The sequence below is a fragment of the Pleurodeles waltl genome, chromosome 1_2 (assembly GCF_031143425.1).
Source record: "Pleurodeles waltl isolate 20211129_DDA chromosome 1_2, aPleWal1.hap1.20221129, whole genome shotgun sequence".
Classification (NCBI taxonomy): Eukaryota; Metazoa; Chordata; class Amphibia; order Caudata; family Salamandridae; genus Pleurodeles; species Pleurodeles waltl.
Genome location: NC_090437.1, coordinates 825899701 through 825923932, shown reverse-complemented (window position 1 = coordinate 825923932; position 24232 = coordinate 825899701). Strand labels below are relative to the sequence as shown.

General features: G+C 44.3%; 1 protein-coding gene across 3 annotated transcripts in view; it reads right to left on the bottom strand.

Annotated features, from left to right (window-relative positions):
- GALNT7 (polypeptide N-acetylgalactosaminyltransferase 7) overlaps window positions 1-24232 on the bottom strand; it is a 456997-nt gene that overhangs the window by 23715 nt on the left and 409050 nt on the right. For all 3 annotated transcript variants that reach the window (XM_069244367.1, XM_069244357.1, XM_069244375.1), the window contains exons 10-11: window positions 20771-20869; window positions 3577-3705 (exon numbers count right to left, since the gene is read on the bottom strand). In XM_069244367.1, the coding sequence (XP_069100468.1) occupies window positions 3577-3705; window positions 20771-20869 (228 nt within the window). The remainder of the gene's footprint in view (window positions 1-3576; window positions 3706-20770; window positions 20870-24232) is intronic.

Here is a 24232-nt window from a genome sequence, read left to right as displayed (position 1 = left end):
GGGCGTGTCCATCAAGCTGGACTGGACATCCCCTGAAAAACCAGTAAAAAATAGCCAGGCGTGGCGACGTAGGGCTACCGACGATGAAATCGCTCTGCCCAGCGAGTCAGTCGTGTCCAAGCCACACCGGATCGTAAACTTGGCTGCATCTCTCCCATCCTTAACAGCCTGGGTGAGAGTGTCCCGTACGCCCTCCAGGACCTGGGACAGCACTTGCGCCACCGTATCCCATAAAGGATGGGAATAACGGCCCAATAGACAAGAGGTGTTTACGGACCTCAATGCCAGGCTGGTGGAAGAAAACATCTTCTTCCCAAGCTGATCCAGCCTCTTGGATTCCCTATCCGGGGGAGCGGAAGGGAAGGCACCATGGGAAGTAGAGGCTTGGACAACCAACCTCTCAGTAGTAGGGTGTTGTGTCAGGAAACTAGGGTTGGTGGGAGCGGGTCTATGGCGGCGGCCAACCGTCTTATTCACAGGAGCCCCTGTGCTGGGTTTGGACCTCGTACCCAGAAGGACGTCTGTAAGAGCCTCATTGAAGGGCAACAACGGCTCCGATGTTGACACCCCCGGCTGAAGCACTTCTGTCAGGATATTCGTCCTGACTGGCACCGTAGGCAAATCTAGGTCCAAGACCTCAGCTGCCCTACGCACCACCATAGCGAAAGAAGCCCCCTCCTCCGTAGCCACATTAGGAGGAGAGAGCATACCAGTATCTGGAGACGTGTCCAGTCCACTGGCTTCCCCTAGATCCTCATACCAGTCCTGTTGCAATCCAGATTCCAAAGGGTCCTCAGACCCCTCCCATTCCTCTCCTACGTCTGGCTGTTCTAAATAATGCTCAGACAATGATCTGGGCCGAATTGGCTCCGTCGACGTCGTAAGACGTCGCTCCGGCTCATCTGGAATAAGGATGGGGCTGCCACCCGTGGGTGCTGGTGGCGGAATCGTCGACATCAGACCCGGCGCCGAAGGAGGTCGACTGTGAGAGACCGGTATCGCATCCTGGGGTCCCCAACGATGCCGAGGCCAAAGCCGCCGGCATTGAATCCGAAGGGGCCCCTGCTGACCCCGCGGGGCCCGAATACCCACCCGAGGGTGCAGCCCGCTCAAAAACGAGACGCATGGCCTCGTAGAATTCTTTTATCTGAGCGGAGGTCGATCCGGTCTCCGGAAAGGGGGGGAATACGTGGAGTCGACCCTGGCGACGGCTCTGCAGAACCGCGCTCGGAACGTCGACGTTCCCTAGACGCCTTGTCGGCTGACGGGCGTGGCGAAGACGAAGTCCGCTTGGACTTCTTCTTCTTCTTGTGCCTCTTACCTTCGGAAGACCTCGAATGTGAGGAAGAGGACTTGGGGCTCCGGGAGCGGTGCTGCGACCTCCTCCTACTGCGGGACCGTGACCTCCGCGGAGTCGCGCCGACCGACGACGAATGTCGGGCCGCAAGAAGCTTAAGGGATCTCTCCCTCAAGGCCTTCGGCGCCATGGCCCGACAGTCGGAGCACGAGGTGGAATCATGGTCCTTCTCCAGGCACCAAAGACAAACTCGGTGCGGATCCGTCACCGACATGGTGCGATGACACGCACCACACGGCTTGAATCCTGTCTTTCTCGAAGACATGACTCCAAACAGTTAAAAAAGCGGCGACAAACCGTCGAAGCAGGGTAGCTCTTTCCAAAACTGCGCTTAACCGGCGCGGAAGGAAAAGAACTGATGTACGTGCACCGAGATGGCGTCTATATAGACAACCGTGACGTCATAGACGACGCTGACGACGCACGCTTAAGCTGGTCGACGCACGCGGATCCGAACGACGACGCCCGACGGCGCGCGCGCAGGGTACTGCTCAGAAAAAACTCCAGATTCTAAGCTGAGGCCAGGGAATTCTAAGGTAAGGAAGCTGCAGCTAGAAGTCTCTATCAGATTGTTGCTGTATTTTGGCTAATTTCTTGGTCTCCTTCAGGGAAACTCACAAACTCTGGGTACCTCTAGAATCCCTAGGATGTTGGGGAAAAAAAGGACGCAGATTTGGTGTGGGTAGCTTATGTGGACAAAAAGTTATGAGGGCCTAAGTGAGAACTGCCCCAAATATCCCAAACAAGGCCTGCCACCTGAAGGGGAAAAGGCATGCCAGCGAAGGGGTTAAGAATTTCTGCCTACCTTATTATGCGTAAGATCAATCACCCTTTCTCTAGATCCATTACCTATAGGGTACAACATCCATGCAAGAAGAGTTTCAACTGTCCAAAAATACAAAGGAATTTGCACAGGTTCTTCATTACATAAGGAGGGAATGCCCACCTTATTGGCTTTCACGGAGCCCAATAAAGTAATTCCTACATGCCGATATGGAAAGCCATTTAAGCTTCTTACTAGCATTGATTCTTCCTCTACCAGAGCTAAGGCAACCTGAGGTATTATACACAGCAATGCGCTAATCTATAAAGTCCTAATGGCCAGTCACTTAAGATACCTGCAGTACTTTATAGAAGTACTACTACATTGACACAAACACCAGGCCACAGGCGGTAACTATGAAATTATTTTGCCAGACCATATTAGCTATCACTGCTAGTATTCTTCTGCCAAACCATGGGAATGGGAGTACGGGTAAGAAGTATAAGTTGCACAATTATTGTACTAAATTATCCAGACTTGTACACAACAAGCTACCCTTCTCTCTACCCAGCTGCAAGTTAATTGAGAGGACATCACACAAAATATGCACCGATATGAAAATGGAGGTAAGGCACAGAGAGGAAACGTGAGTGGTAGACTGAAGGTAAACAGAAGGGCGTGCGTGCGTCCTTGTTAAAGGGTGAGAATTATATTTCGTACATTATTCCAGTAAGCAGGTTTTTCTTCTAACGTTACTTAGGTTTGTGCTATCTGCTAAGCTATATTTAATGGTCCTCACAATTAGGATAAAATACAAAGCATAAATATCGGTTTTTTTTGTTTTTTTTACTTCTAGCAGCACTAATGATCAGCACTGACAAGCAAAAAAATCCATCCTGGAATATTTCAAGACAACAGCAGGGATATGATACCTTTGTGGCGAAACTTTTGAGAAGAAGCGGCTTAATTGCCACGCAGTTACGGCTCATGTTGCTTGTCGCACAGCACGGGTACACTGTGGAACACGGCATGACGATAACTGAGCAACTTCAATAGACATGTTGCAATAAGGCAACAAACACACAAGCCCCTCAGTAACCCTCCCTCCCGCATCCACGCCCGGCCTTTTATTCCCTCAGATCCACGTTCTCTAGAATAATTAAAAGAAGTGAGGCCTGACACGGAACTTATAGGGTTGAATGAGGCCGATATTATGATAGAGAAGAGGCCTGCTTTAGTAATGCTGCGGTGCAACTGTCAGGTGTAATTCCCAGGTATCTATGAGATGTCAGATTTCGATATTCCCGGGTGAGAACTCGATACACGGCCCTGTTAGGAAACATTTTAGTGCAAAAAATAATGAAAACACGTTGCTAAGAGCACATTTCAATAGTAAGATCAAGCAAAACACGAGGAACTCCGTGTTTACATTTAATATCAGGCATATCAAATTTACCTTGAAGAATTTCCATTCTTTGTAATCATTTAGTTCGCAGTGTGTAATCATAACTTTTGATCCATCAGGTCCTCTAGTCAAACATTGATCATACTGCATTAGCTGGTTAGCTTCATTTATTCGGAAGAGCTAGAATAAGAACAAGAAAAATCATATTTTCTTAAACACACACGCGCGCGCAAACACACGGAAAATATTTTATAAAGAAAGAGATATAAAAACCTAGCACACAATGCCATCAATTTACTGCATCCACGCGCAGCAGAAACGACGCTGCTTCAGTGTATTTTTAAATACGATAGAACAAGTATAAGCCGAAACACAGACTAAAGGCATTAAAATGGAAGACGTCAAGATGTATTTTAATGTATCTAGTGTTGTATGTTAACTCACTGTATGACATCTTACTGTCGCATCACAACATAAGTAAGTGATGCTAAAGCATTCACAAATAGGCGATTCACTGCCCTTCAGGCAGTCAGACCTAAAAATATGATTATGATGACCAGTTCTCCTGATAAAAGTTTAAGTTGAAAATATTTGATCTTTAAAGGTTAAGAGTGAAAAAGGGGTTTAGGAGAGTTCAAATATACCTTAATGTAAAAAAAAAAAAAAAAAGTTACATATCATTACTCCCTTTTGGCTTCTAATGCATTTATATGAGAAACGTAGTCGACTAGGTGGCAGCAAGTAGATGTTTTATGCGATACAGCAAAGTAAACGTTTTATACCAGGACATGTTTTTTGATTGATTACAAAAGCATATCACCCATCTATTGCTTAAAATCGTTTTATGCATTTAGTTGTGGATCTCTGTCTTGAAATTCTCAAGGGTCCCGCAGGTCGTGGACACTATTTCTGCCTCATTCAGAGCTCCCAGTGGCGGCCGAGAGGGTGCCAGAACCTTGCTCAAAGCAGAGGCATATGTTAGCCATTCTAATCTAGCTTCAGCATTGGAACACGTATTTCAGTGGGCCGTGATGTCAACTATTCTCATAGTGTCGAGGGGTTGTTCTATTCCAGTGGCCCTTCGGCGTCGAGACCTCATAATTACATGCACACAAATTAACCAAAAAGGACAGAGTGATCTCCACTATCGATGTCAATCAATCTTGGTTCAGAAGAACAGAGAGTCAGTCAACTTTGAGGCAAGTGATGCTCTAGAACAGACAGCAGAAAGTTAAGGTCCATCAATCCAGAGGGATGTTTCACCCCAGTTAACCACGAGAACAATAGAAGACTGTTAACTCAGAGGGAGATCCTACTCCAGAAGAATGAGCCCAAGTCTTCCTTTTAGGTCAGACCATCAGCAGAGGAACACCTCAAAGGGATTGAAGTACCAGCGCAGGGTCAGCTTTACTCTCTCTCATCTCCAGACATCATTTCCCCAAGATGTCTCTAGTGGATAGCAATACCAAGTTTACTGAGGTCATCAAAAGGGCTGCAACAAATCTGAACAGTAAGGTTATGAAGACCAATTTTCAAAACCCTGCTATCTCACCCACCTCTTGACTTGACTTTTACATTAGTTTCAAGCTATTTGGATCTTACAAGCACGATCATCTCAACAATTCTTTCTAAACCATTGTAGACCTTGACAATGGAAACAATAAGGATCCAGAACAGTAACCTCTATTTTTAAAGAACATTTCTCCACCAGATTCAGTCACAGTTTCATCTGTCAGGAATCCTTCAAAAAGGTTTATGGCACTATCAAGCCCTAAAAATGTCTTAAAAGTGCAAGTAGATATGTATCCTTCGAACAAATACGCCTTATGCATCCTGTTAAGACATTACATTGTCAGCATACTGTGAAGAACACCATCTATATGGCACCATCGCAATTCTGGGGGTCTGAAACTCTTTAAATAAAGTTCTGCGATTTTCACTGATCGTTTGTGTTTCATTAGGAATTACTGTTTTGTTCAAAATACCTCTTAATAATAATTTGTATCACTTAATATGTCCAATCCCGTCAAGAATGACTGTAGTGTATTGGGTGTGTGGATGTGTGTTTTTAGGTTGTAATCATTATTAAGTATTGGATTTTTTGTAGATTCCCATTCTTGAATCTTTCCCGTCGTCGAAGTGGGAGTCCCACGGTATCTTATAAAGCAGTACATAACAATAATCATAGGAACCATAGAGTTTACAATACAAACAGGCCTAAATTTGGTAGACTGTCCAGGTCATTTTTTAAAATGGACCAAACTTGAACCATAACCAATCAGGTGACAGCACCCTCGAGAACACTCCCAAGAGAAGCTCCCTTCCTCAGATTTTCACCACATGTCGAGTGTGAAGAGAGTCTCCCTAAGCTCTGCTCAGTTCTTTCCACAGTTTTCTTCAGAGAAGATTTGGACTTTCTTTACTTCCAAATTATGTCTGATTCTAAAGGCCTCTTTCGTCCCTTTAAGACCTGTGGGGATAGAGTTCATTTGGATGATCCACATTAAAACTGAATCTATGCCTTCACGCTACTCATAAGGCAAAAGAATGCAAAATCTGTCGTACCTTCCCACCAAAAACTCACACAGAGAAGGCAGATTGTTACTGTGGCTACAGAAAACATCATCTGATGAGGACAGTGACTCTGTTCCTAAATCTTACAAGAGGGAACTTCTGAGGAGAGCATTAAATCCCTCAAAATTCATCATCAATCTAGAGTAAAAAAATGAGAGAAAAAGAACAACAACCCTCTTCAGAGGAAGCTTCATCTGCTCCAGCTACCCCTTGTAAGCCACTAAAACAAAAATGGCAAAATTTTCCTGTTTTGCCATAGACGATGAAGTCACCGTCGACAGCAACATCGTCGACGACCATCGTCGCCATGGTTTCGCCGTCGACAGTCCCACCGTCAGTGGTACAACCGTCGACGCTGCCATAGACGAGGACACCATCGACAAGGATCAAGAATAAAACTTGCCATAAACCCACCATGGCATATGCTGCAAACATTTCACCTCATCTTCCAAGTCACCTTTTAGACATGGAGGACTCAGTTGATGAAGGACCTTCTGGACAGGCTCACAGTCCTTCACAACTTCATCTGAAATATCAGGAAGAGGAAGACAAAGACGAATATTATGAGAATGATCAAGGTCAACAGGTTGAGGTATACTATTGCACACCTTCTACTCAGAAATACGCTGAGCACCACTATTATCCGGACTACCATCATCCGCAGGAGCAGGCATTTATGCCTTGTTCGCTTACAGAGGATCTTCAGAACATGTTGGCGGATTACAGATGGCGTTTTTGCAATTGTTAAATGTTATTGTATTAAAACCAATAAATGAGGTCTATGAAAAAAAAAAAAAAAGAAAATGCCCCTGGACTACCTTGAGCTGCAGTTAATGCCTGTGGAACTGCAGAACGGGTACAAAAAAGTATGCATCCTGCAGGTCTAAAGCAACCATCCAGGGTAGGCAGAACCTAGGCTAGTGTGAGCATTCTGAATTTGTTCCGCAGGAAGCTGTTCAGAGGGCGAATATTTAAAATATGGCACAGACCTCCATCTTTCTTCGGTATGAGGACATAGCAGGAGTAACACTCAGTCCCAATTTCAATGCCTGGTACCCTTCTCTATAGCTGTCTGGACAGTAGGGCTTGCATGTATTTCAACAAAATGGACTGGTCCTTCTCTGAAAGCCGCTTTGCTGTAGGAGGAAGATGTGACGGGTCGGAAAGGAATAGACAGGCATAGCCCTATACTGAATGATCTGAAGGACACATCTGTCCCTTGCCACTATTGGAAGAAATGTCTGATACTGCCTACTATAGGCCGGCTGTGTGCCACAAAGGGCAAACTAAGGTAGTTTGGATGCTGATGCATCAAAGTAGGGGGATTGGGAAGATCTGTACCCCTATGGACCTGCACGTTGCCTACCTCATCGCAGTCTCTGACCCCCAAAAGGACTTTGTTGAAAGTTAGGGGGGCCCTGGCATTGCTTGTGCGCCAAAACTTGTGAGTAGCATGAAGAAGGTCAAAATTATTGAGGAAACTATCTGGCAGGGGGTTGAAAGGCCCAAAGCAAGTGCAGTGGGCTGGCTCTCCTTGAAGCATTCCAGGGCAGAATACGCTTTTGCACCAAATGCTGAGGTCCATCGAAAGCCATATCCATAAGGGCTGCCTGGATATCTTTAGGCTTCAGAAAGGGACTCAAGATCTGGTTCTGCAAGCTCTTTAAGTGGCTCCCCATCACCACTAGATGCAAGGTCACACAAGACATCATCACCAACCGCCTGGACTCTGGCAAAGCACTGTATGCCAGAATTACATCACACATCATGAAGAGACTACTAGTAATACAAAACTCAATGGCCAGAATCATCCTGAACCTCCCCACACAAACCAACATTCACCCCCCCTCCCCCCCACCTATAAGAAACTCCACTGGCTCCCCGTAAGCAAAAGATGGTAATTGAAGTTACTGACACACACCTACAGAGCCCTTAACAACCTTGGGCCAGCATACCTCAACCACCGTCTGATATTCCACCCTAGCCTCCACACCCTTGCGCTGCACCTCCCCTGCTCCAACAGTGGAGGTCCCTCCTTCTACCTTGCCTCAAAAGCATGGACCAACCTTCCCAACCCAACTCAAGAACTCACACTCACTCTAGGACTTAAGAAAAGGAGTCAAGACCTGGCTCTTCGACTGATGCACCTAGCAGCTGTATCTAGATCCTGGATACCCTCATGAGTGATTAGCACGCTCTACAAATCCATTTTTGATTTGATTTGATTAGAGATGCCCATAGACCTCATCCAAGCAGGATAATGAAGTACCACAGCAGAGCAGACTGCTTGTTCAAACATGAAACATGTCGACCAACCATGATACCAGACATCTTTTTGTTTTTAACTCTGCCAAAGGACCTTAGTAATAAAATAGGGTCAGGATCTGGAAGGCAATTCTAATCCACACTTACATTCTCTCATTCTTATATAAGTGCTCCACTTACAAACTGCATTGAGCCCACCCGCTTACACTAGGTGTAGTGGGTGAGTATCCTATGATGAAGCATGCCACAGGTGGTACTTGTGGGTGAGGATCCTACTAAAATATCTAAAGATATGTCAGGATCCCACTAATTGACACCTGTGTTGACCCTACATTAATCTAATGCTATGCTAGGACCCTGACAAATTGATTCTCTAGAGGTAATGAATTATAACGGATAAAGCTAACCCTCTATTGTATAGCTAGTTATTGATATTTGGGAGTCTCAGGGTTCCCTCTTCTAAGCTTCTCACTACCCCCTAATTAATGCAGAAGTGTAAATTTTTGCTTCACAGTGCCAAATTGCCTTCGGGTTCATCAGGGCACATTCCTCACACCACTCACACCACCTGGAATCATGTCCTGACCAAAGGTGTGGGCCTGTCACCGACATATGTTTTCAATAGTCACAACAAGTTTAAATCCTGCAGTTGTGGGAGAAGACATTATTCCCTTTCATGCTGGACAATTTTTAGACAGAAAAAAACTCATCAATTAGACAAAAAAGGGAAGTGGTGCTCCAGATCTGTGTTCAAATATGCGGAAAGAAAGGAACGGATGTGAGCACACAGGGGGTGGCACCTATGTGCTGGTCTCTCATTTTCAGGCCGGAATAGAGTCGATGCAGAGCTGCACGGTGCCACCTGCCAGTTTACAGCACTACTACTGTGACAGTATTCCAGAGCTAATTTGGCACATTGTGGTAGTCTAAGCGTGAGGAATCTGCAGTTAGAAGTATCTAGAAGAATGCCAACTTCTTGCAAGTGCCAAATATCACACATAAGAAATTCTTATTGTTTTGCCCTTTGCTTAGGAAATAGAACATCCAGTTTGGACTTTTGGAAGTGGCTGCACTGTAGGTGGCAATGGACGGTCACGCAAAAGACTTTAATGACCTGGATGCCTTGAAACACTTTCTGCACAAGCTGGAAGACTCATTAGGGAAAATATCTTCCAAACCGATCCCTGCAAAGGATGCCTAGCAGTCTCAGAATTGCAAACTCGGTATGAGCATGGAGCCACTTTGTCTCTACCCTCGATGTTCACTATAAGGAGCAGGAGAGAAAGGGGTCATAACAAAGAATTAGCTGGTTTAACATAGCGACAAGTCTAGAGCCAGACTGAAGTTGACCCTGGACAATACTCATAATGTGAAGCATCCCACATTCACTGTCAATAACTCTAAATTAGAAGGATACTCTTGTCTCCTGAAGTGTCTTGTTCAAAGTAGTCCTTACGATCCTTCAAAACCTTTATGTTTCCCTACTTATACTTGGATTTTTATTTTAGGGGACAATCCTTATGGACTGAGCAACAGATAGTAAGTTTCTCATTGAATACTACACTTGAATGGCTTTTACTTGACTTATGAAATGGTGAGTGAAAACTGCCTATGTTGTGGTGGGAGGAAGAAATGTTAGCATGAAGGAAAATAAGTTACTTACCTGTAACTGTAGTTCTCCAGTATTGGTATCTTTTCATAGATTCACATGCTTGAATCATGCCCCATCGAAGTGGAAGTCCCACGGTACACTTATAAAGCAGTATATATCACTACCATAGGCTATAATGGCAATGACAAGTCAGTTTAGTAGCCTATGTCCTTTTTAGAAAAGGACCAAACTTGATCCATAACCAATTAGATGACAGCACCCTCTAGAACACTCCCAAAAGAGGCTGATTCCCTCACATTTTCAAGCACCAGTGTGATGTCAGAAATACTTTTGAGTGAGGAAAGCCTATAGGGGGAGGACGGTGGGTCGCATGTGAACTACAGTTACAGTTAAGTTACTTATTTTGTCCTCCAGTATTGAATCTTTCATAGATTCACATGCTTGAATCAGAATAACAATCAACAAAGTAAAGAAAAAATATGCTTATCAATGTAAAACACAATTAGCGGATGGAGGGAAATTAAAAGAGGCTCACCTTATTCAAACAGATGTTGTTACACTGCCTGTCCCACAGCCGTATCCATTTTATTAGTCTCGTCCAGGTAATAATGCTTTGTGAATGTGTGCCTGCTGGACCATGTTGCTGCTCGGCAAATGTGCTGAATCGGTACTCCAGCAAAAAGAGCCGTCGATGTGGCACAGCTCTGATGGAATGGGTTCTTACTTTTCCTTGTAATGGTTTTCCGGCTTGTTAACGGCAAAACTGTATAGTGGAAGCAATCCATCTGGCGATTGTCTGTTTAGTTACTGGAAGACCTTTCCTGACATCCACACAAGCCAGAAACATTTGGTTTGTTGTCCTTATGTGATGAGTCCTGTGTAAATAGAACTTGAGGCATTGATTGACGTCTAGAGAATGCAGAGATTTTTTTGCAGGTGTCTGAGGATTTGGGAAAAAAGTTCTGAGAACCACTGGTTGGTTTAAGTGGACGTCTGATGGTACTTTCAGAATAAACTTAGGGCTGGTTCACCGAATAACACTATCTGCTGTAAATTGTAGAAAAGGTTGTTTGATAGGAAAAGCCTGTATGTCACTCACTCTCTTAGCAGAAGTCAAAGCTAGTAGAAGCACTGTTTTCCAGCTAAGGTATTTTAGATTTGATTTATGAATTAGCTCAAATGGAGGCTTCATGAGCTGACCCAGGACTACTTTGAGATATCACAATTGTGGAGGCTTTCGTACAGGGGGGTAAAGCCCTGAAGAGGCCCATGAGGAACTGCTTAATAATGCGACTAGACCATAGGGAAGGTGCATTATTGGTGCATTTAAATATTGAAATTGCAGCCAGGTGTACCTTTATTGATTAATGAGACAATCCCCAGATTTGGCTAGGTATAGCAAATCAGGGAGGATTTGTTCTGGCGGTGCTGTGATTGGGTGGACGTCAGAGGATACGCACCAAAGGCAGAAGCATTTCTATTTGAATTTATAGGTTCTGTTTGCTGTGTCAGCCTGTGCCTTGGTAGTATTTCCCTGTACTTTGCTGGCATGACTAATGAGGAGAATTCACTGAACTCAGTATCCCGGCCGATAAATGTAGTGATGTTGGATCTGAGTGTTTTATCTGGCCCTGGTTCACTGTCAGCAAGCCTGGTGTCATTTTGAGGTGTACATGGGGTTACTCTGAGAGAAGGAGCGCAGTGAATTGTCTGGGCCACCTGGGGGCTATGAGGAGAAGTCTTCAAGGTTCCTTCTTTAGCTCGTTGATTATATTTGGGATCAATGGAAAGGTGTTGGCATAGATTCCGGACCACTGCATCGAAAGTACATTTCCCCCCGACCCCTTTTGGAGATACCAACTTGTGAAGAATTGGCATTTCTTGTTTTCCTTCACTACAAACAGATCCAAGTTCGGTTTGCTCCACCGGTGAAAGAGTTCATCCAGCACTTGTTCAGTCAGTTCCCATTTGTGGCACAGAATGGAGATCCTGCTTAATGAGTCTGCAAGGAAACTGGACACTCCTGGTACATGTTCTGCTTTGATCAATATGTGATGCCGAAGTGCCCAGCTCCAGATGTCCTGTGCCTGAGTAGAGAGCGCTTGAGAGTGAGTTCCTCCATGCTTGTTTAAATAACACATACTGGTAGTATTGTCTGTTCGTATGAGGACCAATGATTGTGTTATCTTGGGGAGACAAGCCTTTAGTGCTAGGGTGAAATCTTTGAGCTCCAGCTGATTTATTTGAAGTTTCCTTTCCTCTATGATCCACTTGCCACTGATCTGTAAGTGTTGGAGGTGGGACCCCCAGCCTTCAGTAGAGCATCTGTTATGAAGAATCTGGGAATATTCTGTAGATATCCGAGTTCTTTGGTTAGGTTTGAGGATTGTGTCCACCAATATATTGCTGTTCTCATTGTTGGTGTTATCTGAATGAGGTCTTTGAAGGGGCCTTTGTGTCTGGAGCCATTGTTTGTCGAGTTCTTCCTGAATTGGACGCAGGTGCAATACACAGTTTGGGAGCAGCGGGATGCAGGACAAGATCATTCCCATGAATAATTTGTACATCCGAACAGAAACTGACTTTTTTGTGGATATTCGCTGAGTTAGCTGATTAATTTTTCTTTGTCTGTCCTTGAAGGGAAAAGCTTTGTTTTTTTACTGATTCCAGAATGCCCCCCAAGAATGTTAATCTTGTTGTTTGCTTTAGTTGAGACTCGTGGTAACTGGTTGTCAGGCCCAGTTTGTTGAATAATGAGAGGCAGATGGCTGTAGCTGTTGCTGTTTAAAGCGATGTAGAAGCTTGTATGGGCCAATCTTCCACATATTAAAATAATAATATTCCCTGTTTCCTGAGATGAGCTGCTACTGGGGCAGCATCTTAGTGAAGATTCTGGGGGCAGATTTTAGTCCGAACGGTAGTACCCTGAATTGAACATGGATACAGACTACCTGGAAGCAGAGGAATTTGCAATGTTCTGGGTGTATTGAGATATGGAAGTATGCATCCTGAAGGTCAAGTGATGTCATATGATCTCTTTTGTTCAAGAGTTGCAGTTTGTCCTGATTCGTCACCAGGCGAAAAGACTGTTTCTTTAGAAATTTGTTCAGCCTTCAAAGCCAATCTCCTGAGGGTTTCTTCATGATAAAGAAGCGGGAGTAGAAGCCTATTCCCTTTTGGGTCTTTGGAACTACTGCTTTTGCTCCTTTTTGTCTCATGTTGGCTATCTCCTTTAGGAGCTTTTTTAATTGAGGGGGTGGTGGTCCTGATGGTGGGGTTTTTGGAGGTTTTTGGAGAAAATTCCAGGGACTGTCCTCTTGAGATGATGTCTATACCCCACCTGTCTGATGTTATTGTGGACCATTGATGGAAATGTTGTGCTATTCGACCTCGAAGCCGGGAGGTTAGTGAGGATGGGGTAGTCGGTATCACAATACAGTCAATGCTTCCTTGTATTCCTGCCTCAGGCAGGCAACTTTCCTCTGCTAGAGTGTTTATATGCAGCTACTGGTGGTTGCCTGTACTGCTGCTGTTGATCATATTGCGGACGATACTGTGTCTCACCTGACAGATACTGTATGCAGGGCTGGTAACTTCCTCTAAAGGAATATTTTCCCCTTCCCCAAGCTCCTTGAAAGGGCTGTTTTTGGAATTGGAGTGTGCCAAGGGATTTCACTGCATCTGTGTCAGCCTTTATAGATTGTAGGGCATCATCTACATGCTTGCCAAGGCTCTCCATCGAATGGCATATCAAGTATTTTTGTCTGGATTTCTGGACGGAAGGATGTGGATTTCAACCACCCTGTCTGCGGAGAACCGCAGCACCTGCAAGCTGCCTAAAGGCCATAGTTGAGACATCGATGGCACAATCCATCATTTCCGCTGATACGCGCGCACCCTCATGGAGGATCTTATGTGCTTCGAGCTTTGCATCCTCCGCTAACAGGTCGATGTATGATGACATGTCTGACCACTTCTGGCAGTCATAATGGGCCAACATAGCTAATGAGTTTGCTGCTCTTACTGTAGTGGCCGTCATGGTGGAAAACGTTTGCCGATGCTATCAAGTCGACGGCCATCCTTGCCCAGAGGAGAGGAAATTGGTATGGAGACGCTGACCTGCTTGTGATACTACAGAGCTTTGGTTGACCTATAAGGCAAGTTGGAGAGTTATCAGGTGCTTTATATTTTTTATCCAATCACTGGATGATTGTGGACACTGTAGCCGGATTTTTCATGGCTTTCAGGCCTTCCTGACAAATAAAATCAATTATCGGAATAGCCCTGACTGATTTCTTACTAGGCTCTTTGAAATCGGATTGAAAATAGCCTGTTTCCTTTGTCATCAGTGGCAGTTCAAAATGTTTGGCTGCTCTTTCCATCAAGTTATGGAATCCTACAATGTCGTCCGGTGCAGAATCTACTGGTGTCGCCAGAGGTGAAGAGGGGGTGGCAATAAGGTAGTCTCACTCATCTTGTTCAGTCATTATGTCCCTCATCTCTCCTTCTTCTCTATCGTTATCCGTAGATGGTGCGTCAGCAGGGGATTGAGATAAATCAATTTTGAAGCCTGGTGGAGGAGCAATAGGTGTTGTAACCAGTGGAGTTTGCGCTGGCGAAGGAGTAGGGGTCTAAGACAGCTATACAGGACATGCCATCTGAGTCATAGGTGTTGCAGGGGCTGAAGGTGGAAATCTACAGTAATAGCCCTGCAGCATACCTTGCAAATTTGTTATGAGGGACGCAGGCATAAGAAAAGACTGCTCTTGTTGGTGCATTGAATATTCCTGCTGGATTGGTTCTGAGTGTTCTCTAGCAGTGTAGTACCCTGATAATCTTCATCCTTGTCCTCTCCAAAATCTTGGCATTTTATTCATAGCTGATAAGAGCTGCTTGCTACACCAAAAGGACCTCCATCCTCCGAGTCAGCATCCTCATCCAAGAGGTGCGCTGGTGGATAAGATAACACCTTACTTGGGGAGGTGTGAATTGGTAGAATGGCTGATACTGATCATTTTTCCTTTAAAGGTATCAAAGACAGTGGCGGAAATGTGTTTTGTAGACTGTTTTAATGTTGTTTTTGAGTCTTCCCTCACTTTATGCTTCTTTGTTGACAGTAAGGCCGACGTCTGTTGTGTCGTCGATGTGAGGAAGATTTGTCTTTTCTGAAGGTTGAAGGAGTGTCCTTATGCCTATTATTTTGCCCAATGTCAGTATGTTTTGGTTTTTTACTCACCTTTGCAGGTTGTTCTGAGGCAAGTTTTCCTCCAGTTTTTGGTATTTTACTGGTAGTTGCTATCTGTGAAGAATCATCACTCTCCTACTCTGATAACGGGCATTCTCTGGTTTTTAGTCTTTGGAGCCACAGCAAAAGTCTGCCTTCCCTGTCCTTTAGAATTTTCTAAGAAAAGGTGCAACATATTTTGCAGTCTCTCACCTTATGCTCTGGATAGAGGCAATATATGCATTGCTTGTGTGGGTCCTCTGAAATGTATTTTCTTCCCACAGGCGTCACAGGCTCTGAAAAGTCCTTTTTTGGAAATATGTGACATAGGGCCTGATTACAAGGCTGGGGGTCTTCAGAGCCGCCAGCCCCGTGGTGGTGGTCAGGGCCGCCGCTGTTGTGGCAGTCTAACTGCCACATTAAGACCCTGGCAGTCAGACCACCCGGGTTCCGCCAGCAGCGCCAGGATCCATGATCCTGATGGTGTGGCAGTGGCAAAGATCATAATCTGAAAATTACAACCTCGTTCTCCACACAGCCTTTTTATGGCAGTAACACCACCATGAAAAGGCTGGTGGAGAACAGGTGCAGGGGAACCCCTGCACTGCCCATGGACTTGGCATGGGCAGTGCAGTGGCCCCCCTGCTCAGCAGCGTCGCAATGCAGACAGGAAGCACTGCGAGGGGTGCCAGTGCACACTGCAGGTTACAGCACTGCCGCTGGCTCGATTACGAGCCGGACACAATGCTGTAGCATGTTTCTCTTTAGGCCTACGGGCGTAAACCGATGTTTCCATCTGCCGACCTAGCAGGAAACTCCTAATAGGTCTGGTGGTGGGGTGGTCGCCACTACGGCGGCGGCCACCCTGTCAGGAGTTTGGCGGACAGGTTTTCCCATCCGCCAAACTCAAAATGAGGCCGATAGTGTCCAGACAAAAATCAGTAGGCAGAAGAAAGAATGCATTTTCAGAAGTAAATTCCTCTGAAAAAACTGTGAGGAAACAGGTAGTATGAGCAGACTCCCATCACACAACGTGCAGTAGAAAATCTGTGGAAATCAGCCTCTGTTGGGAGTCTTCTAGAGAGTGCTATTGTTTGACTGGTTATGGGTCACGTTTGGTCCTTTTTTAAAAAGGACATAGATAGACTATTAAACTGACTTGTCATTGCCATTAAAGCCTATGGTAGTGATATATACTACTTTATTAAGGCACTGTGGGACTCCCACTTTGACATCGAGGAATGATTCAAGCATGTGAATCTATGAAAGATCCAATACTGGAGAATCTTCCATAATAACGCTTTCAAAAGGTATTAGTACGTATTTAGCAATGTTGTAAATTCTCACTGACTATTGTTAGGATATTCCCTCCATTGCCTCTAATGTATCTACTTTCTATTAGATTGAAATTTCTTATGTACTTGTATATTAATTTAATTAATTATAGACCTATCCTGATGCTCTCTATCATTCTCAACCGTCCATCTGACCCTCCTTAGGCGTACCTCTAATGATCTGCTGGGCTAAAGTCCCTGGAGTGGATTTTGGAGGATTGGGCAAGGGTAATTATGATATCATGGAATCTGATGTGTCTGTCCCATTGACCCCCTTTGGAACAGTCCACAGATACCAAGAAAATGGACGCAGGTATTTCCCCTTTGAATTCCAGAGGGTTCTATTGTACACTGTGTTTTAGATGTAAGTTCAAAGGGAGACTTGAGCATGAAAAGTTGTCTAATGCTGGATTATCACAAGCTTTTTGGTATTATACAGGGAGTGCAGAATTATTAGGCAAGTTGTATTTTTGAGGATTAATTTTATTATTGAACAACAACCATGTTCTCAATGAACCCAAAAAACTCATTAATATCAAAGCTGAATATTTTTGGAAGTAGTTTTTAGTTTGTTTTTAGTTTTAGCTATGTTAGGGGGATATCTGTGTGTGCAGGTGACTATTACTGTGCATAATTATTAGGCAACTTAACAAAAAAAAATATATACCCATTTCAATTATTTATTATTGCCAGTGAAACCAATATAACATCTCAACATTCACAAATATACATTTCTGACATTCAAAAACAAAACAAAAACAAATCAGTGACCAATATAGCCACCTTTCTTTGCAAGGACACTCAAAAGCCTGCCATCCATGGATTCTGTCAGTGTTTTGATCTGTTCACCATCAACATTGCGTGCAGCAGCAACCACAGCCTCCCAGACACTGTTCAGAGAGGTGTACTGTTTTCCCTCCTTGTAAATCTCACATTTGATGATGGACCACAGGTTCTCAATGGGGTTCAGATCAGGTGAACAAGGAGGCCATGTCATTAGATTTCCTTCTTTTATACCCTTTCTTGCCAGCCACGCTGTGGAGTACTTGGACGCGTGTGATGGAGCATTGTCCTGCATGAAAACCATGTTTTTCTTGAAGGATGCAGACTTCTTCCTGTACCACTGCTTGAAGAAGGTGTCTTCCAGGAACTGGCAGTAGGACTGGGAGTTGAGCTTGACTCCATCCTCAACCCGAAAAGGCCCCACAAGCTCATCTTTGATGATACCAGCCCAAACCAGTACTCAACCTCCACCTTGCTGGCGTCTGAGTCGGACTGGAGCTCTCTGCCCTTTACCAATCCAGCCACGGGCGCATCCATCTGGCCCATCAAGACTCACTCTCATTTCATCAGTCCATAAAACCTTAGAAAAATCAGTCTTGAGATATTTCTTGGCCCAGTCTTGACGTTTCAGCTTGTGTGTCTTGTTCAGTGGTGGTCGTCTTTCAGCCTTTCTTACCTTGGCCATGTCTCTGAGTATTGCACACCTTGTGCTTTTGGGCACTCCAGTGATGTTGCAGCTCTGAAATATGGCCAAACTGGTGGCAAGTGGCATCGTGGCAGCTGCACGCTTGACTTTTCTCAGTTCATGGGCAGTTATTTTGCGCCTTGGTTTTTCCACACGCTTCTTGCGACCCTGTTGACTATTTTGAATGAAACGCTTGATTGTTCGATGATCACGCTTCAGAAGCTTTGCAATTTTAAGAGTGCTGCATCCCTCTGCAAGATATCTCACTATTTTTGACTTTTCTGAGCCTGTCAAGTCCTTCTTTTGACCCATTTTGCCAAAGGAAAGGAAGTTGCCTAATAATTATGCACACCTGATATAGGGTGGTGATGTCATTAGACCACACCCCTTCTCATTACAGAGATGCACATCACCTAATATGCTTAATTGGTAGTAGGCTTTCGAGCCTATACAGCTTGGAGTAAGACAACATGCATAAAGAGGATGATGTGGTCAAAACACTCATTTGCCTAATAATTCTGCACTCCCTGTAAATGACATCTGTACCAAAAGTACTAGAATTTCCATGAGTATCTGCCTATCTTTTATTTATTTATTCCTTGCTTTCTTCTTCCTATTTTGTATTGTCTGATCTCATTTCCTTATTTGTTCTCTTTTCATTTAATTTTAATATACTTTATTGTTCTCTTCGTTTTCTCCCATTTTGCTCGACCTTACCTTACTTCAAGTAATCATTAATAGAGTTGGAAAAGATTGTTTGTTATGTGTTGTCTTTTGTAAATTCAGATGCTTATCGGGCATCACTTTTTTTGACTGTATCTTTTCACTCTAACACAAGTAAAAAGTAGGTAAAAAAATATTTCCATGGAGCAAAAGGCTCATGGTATAGTTTATTTCGAAAAAAGAACCAAGAATATCATACAGTATTTTTGTAAAAAGGCTATGTGTACTAATGTGCATCATGTGTACTCACTTTTGTGTGTGAGGAGAGTGATACTCTAGGACAATGCAGAGGTGAGATGTGGTTCAGCAGCCTCAATATTGCTTAAAGAGGTTGCAGAGCTTCTTTTCAATGCACCAAGTAAAGGCAGGTCCACACTTTAGCAATGCAATTAAATTTAGATTGGAATGTTCTAGTCCAGAAAGAGCTATAATTAAGTAAAAATAAGACTAGTTTTACCTGAGCAATATTACTATTACAAAATGCCTGACCAAATCCACTTTTGCACTGTTCTATTCTATTCTATGCTTCGGATTATTTGCAGTTAAGCAGTTAATCCTACAGGTGTTAACCCATTCACTTGTCTTAAATGATATCAATGGCATTGACAACACGGCTGATTGCTGTTCTCACCAATAAAAGAAAGGACAAAACAAAGCTATTCAAAGCAATCTTTGAAGCTAGAGGCACATCTCTAAAGGAGATGTTAGAGGCAGATGATGGTAGCATATTTGCTAAGAGATGGGGGAATCAGACTTACGCTATACCAAAACATGTCCAAACAAAGACAGGAGGATACTACCAAAAGCCCATACCAGGAGATTAGAGGACTAAAATTCCCTTAGCTTCACCAGGGCTACTAAATTTAGGGAGTAGCCTTTCTTGTGTTTGAAAGTCAAATAATTGTTGAGATTACTAAAATCTATCAGAAGGCATACAGACACGACACTGATTCGGACAGACTAAAAGCATTCCCTGGGGAGTCCTGGCAATACATAAGGCATTATAAAAGTATCAGGAGTTGTGCGTTCTTGTGATACATAAGAATCTGGTGGAGAAAACAGATGCTGATAATCTGTGACAAGTACCAGTCCAGCTACTACTGTTATGGAACTGGATGGAATTCTCTGTTTTCCGATGTTGGATCATATATTTAGTGTTATGTAAGGCTTTGTTTTTCTGAACAAAGATCACTCCCATATACTATTTATCGGGGATGGTTGCAGCCATGCCCGTCCTTTGGTGAAATTACCAGTTGGCTGAAGAGCAGGTAGCAGGGCCAGAACAAAACTGTAAATGCTGGTTGACATGCTCAATGTTGAAATATCCAATGGCATTCAGATATACCTCTGGGCTATGGGTACTATTTCTATGCTAGCACACTACTGCTGCTCCAGTAAAATCACTGTGTGTAGCTAGGATAGCCACAATTCCGCCGCTTGAAATAGAGTGGGAACTGAAAAGACATTAAGCAATTTTCACAACCTTCCACATCAGGCATTTTAAAGCGGTCAAAAAGCAGCATGTTTAGCAATATAGAAATCTCCTCAGAAAATACACAGAACTATTTGTATTCTGGAATCCATGAAGAGGTATATGCATTCTCCATTGCTGCTACGACATTAAGTAAACTACGAAAGATACATTGTGAATGGAGTCAAGATTAACCTGGGTCTTATGTTCTGAAGACGTTGCTGCAGGAGTTCTGTCTAATACACTGCATAAAGTTAGAAGTGATCAACAGGGTCACCACGTTCTTGATCACTGAAGAGTCTCTTAAAGTGACATAATACAGAAACTTGAAATGTACAAGAAACAACACTACTCACTGACAAACACAATCAGTAACAAATTTGTGAAAATAAAGCTAAATGTTGCTTTTATCTGCTTTAAGTAATTTTTAAAATACAAAATGACAATAATCATGCATTTTTCTATATTTTTACATATCATTCTGTCACAACTTCTATTTTAAAATACTGCATGCGGTTAAATTATTTGCAACAAAATTGTAATATATTTAGTACCACAAATCGAGCATGATTACCTGATTTCCACCCATTCTGTGGCAGGGCCCAAGCTCCAAAAATCCACCGTTTGTGTGTCCCATGCTATCTATACAGTAAACAGTATCAACGGCTCTAATCTGAAAGAAGATGGAAATAATCATGAGCTATATACAAGAGGGTACTCTTCGAAGAACAGTATATAAGTAATAATTAAATTAATTGTAATCTACCATGGATCTTAAACTTTAGGACACTAAACACTTGTGATATGTGCTATTGGTATTTGTTTGCATTGTTTTTAGCAAGCTGACATTCATGCTGCTACTCGTGGCACAAACAAAATGGTTACTTACCTGCAGGAGAAGTTTTGCAGCTTGAAGAGTTTCTGTACTCACATGTTGTGCCTTCTCCTATCACCTAACATTGGGTCAGGAATAGTCTCTACTTTTCTTTTGTTCGATTTTTAGATGTTGTCAAACATTTAGGCCCTCATTACGAGTGTGGCGGTCTTAAGATCGACACACTCGCGGTGGCGGGCTTACTGCCACGGTCCCAGCGGTAGAGACTGCCGCATTACGAGTTTGGCCGAAGCCAAACCGCCACAACGCCGCCAGTCCCTCCGGTGTGATCGGACCGCCGCAGCCGGCAGTGAGCACCTCTGGGCCGGCGGCATAACGAAGATCGCCGGACGAATTACGAGGCAGAAAACCGCCAGGCTTTTCGCAGCGGTCGCGCCACCACGAAAGCCCTGGCGGTAACGCACCCAGGGACAGGAATCCCCAATCCTGTCGCCGGCACACCCCCCCCCTCCCACATGCCTGCACACTTCCACACTCACACACACACACACACACCCCCACCACGCACTTCCTGACACACACACCCCACTCACCCACGCACTTCCTTGACACACACCCCCACCTGACGGAATGCATACATACAAACACCCACTCCGCATTCAGACGCGCGCACACACACACACACACACCCTTTGCATACATGCACACCCCCCTTCCCATACATGCACACCCCCCGCATATATGCACCCCTGCATACAACCACCCCTCCTTCGCATACATGTACATATACCCCCTTCGCATAAATGCACATCCCCCCTCCATGTACACACACCCCTTCAAATACATGCACACCCTCCTCTGCATACAGACACACACACACACTCTTCACATACATGCACACACACCCCTCCGCATACAGACACACACACCCATACAGACACACACACACATGCTTGCACACATACACGCAAACACAACACACACGTGCATCCACCACAAGCACACAACCCCCCTTTCAGCCGGCCGACCTACCTGCCTGGGCTGCACAGCAGCCCATGTCGAGATGGTTGTCTGGGAGGGGTAGATGTTAGTGGTTCCACCACCAATGCTACACCACCGTGCAAGTACCGCCGTGCCAAATTACTTCTCGTAATATGACGGATGGAGGCCTTTGCAGATTGGTGGTGCAGGTGGTTCCACCGCCTCTCATCTGCCGTCGGTCAGGCCGACGGTGTCGGATTTCTGCCTGTTTATGGCCCGAAATCCGTTGGTGAGTCGTTATGCTGCGGTCTTCGGACCGAAAACACTGGCGGTATTTTGGCGTCCGCTTCGACGGCGGTCTTGGCAAAAGACCTCCAAAGTCCAAATGAACACCTGAGGGTCATGTCCCTTCTTGATGACAGCAAACGTTTGCCCTGGAAGCTCCGCTGCATGGTTCAGATTCTTTTTTTAAATCTTTGGTGTGCTCGGCCCACAATACTTTCACAATGCCATGTTTAACATTCAACTTACAACTATTTTTTCAACTGGAATGGCATTCACCAGGCTAACAAAAATAACCATTTTATTCCACTTATTCTTATGGTGGGATACTACCTTCAACCCCTTAAATTTGTTTTTACCTGTTCTTTCTCTTCCTTCTCTTTTTAAAGGGGGTCCCCACACTTAATCTCCCTTCTTTTCCTCTTCTCATTTTCACTGAGCACTTTCCTTGGGCACTGTGTCTACACTCATCTTTAAGCCTTCCCTTCCCCATGTAACTTCCCCTCTGTTGGTGCTCCGTGCCCACTCCCCCTCTCCCTCTAAAGGTGATGTGCGTCCCTTTGTCTTTTCCCCATCTATTTTTGTTCTCTTCCTAGCCCCAACCGTCATCTCCCTACTTACCAGCTCTATTCCATCTATTACCCTTTTCCCCTTGCAGATCCCAATTTTTAAATAAACTGTAGTGTTAAATGATTTTAAATGCATATCTACTCAATCGAGGATTCCAACCTGGGTCCAGTATAACTTTTCCTTGAAGATTCCAGGATTTTTAGCAAGGTGTAGTAAAGGTATTTGCCCAGCAGGTGTGTGAGGTAACTGTTCACTGTAGCATCCTGTGACCATTATGTAGCTCTTCTTTCTTGCTACACCAGTGTATGAACTTGTTCAACTTTTTACCGTAATATCCTCTTGTAGAAGGCCACCTTGCTTCCATAATTCCTTGCAAAGACCTTGCTGGTAGGCTTAGATACCCAAACTCTTAATATTCAGGAGTCATGAAGGCAAGGTCGGCATGGCTGGTTTCGGGTGGCACACTTGCCCCGTGTATTATTAAGGGATCATGATGTGGTCGGAGCTTTATGACGCACCCCAGTGACAGCTCCAGTATATCCACAAACTACTTTTGCCTGGCCCAATGCATGACTATGAAGATTAATGTCAATTGGTAAAGGGAGATAACAATAATGTTAAGGTTTAGGGGTGGAGAGTAGTAAGAAAGGCTAAGAGTAAATTAAAAACATGGGGGTTTGGGCAGGTTTCACCCACCCCTCAAAAAAAACAAATGCCTGTTCCTCGAAAGGCGTTATCTTGAGGGATATCGATACTGTCAAAGCAGTGTAGCTGTTGCTTTCGTAGCCTATTGTGTGAATGAGGCTTGCAAGGTGGCTTGGTGCACACCGTCCCTTTGCGGGTGCTTTTTTCTTCTACTGCATGCCACCCAGAAAGGGACCTTTATATTGCAATTCAGCATTTAATTTGCTGTGTCATTGTCTTTTTGCATGCTCTGTAGAGCCTCATTCATTGATTTCCAAAAAGGACTGTTTCCTGTAAAGGGCATGTTGTAAATGGCTAATTGTATTTCCATTTTAAAACCTGAACCTCTTAGCCAGGCATGTTACAGCAGAGTTGTGGCAGTGCATAATTGCTTAATGGCTGTATCTGGCGTGTCTACTGCAGATTTGCGGCATGTATTGGCAATGATCTTGTTATGCTTTACAAGGTTATTGCCACTTTAAAAAAAAACTTTTCCTGTGGGTGCTGCATGAGTTCCACAGGTTCATTCCACTGTTCGTGGGTGCACCAACTGAGCAGCATGTTAGAATTTGCAATGCATCACTGTGCCGCTGCCGGCCTCTCCATGTTTGTGCACACCATGCCCATTTTCTTGCTCTCATTGTCTGATGGTGGCCCTGTTGAAGTTGGGATAAAGGCTCTCTT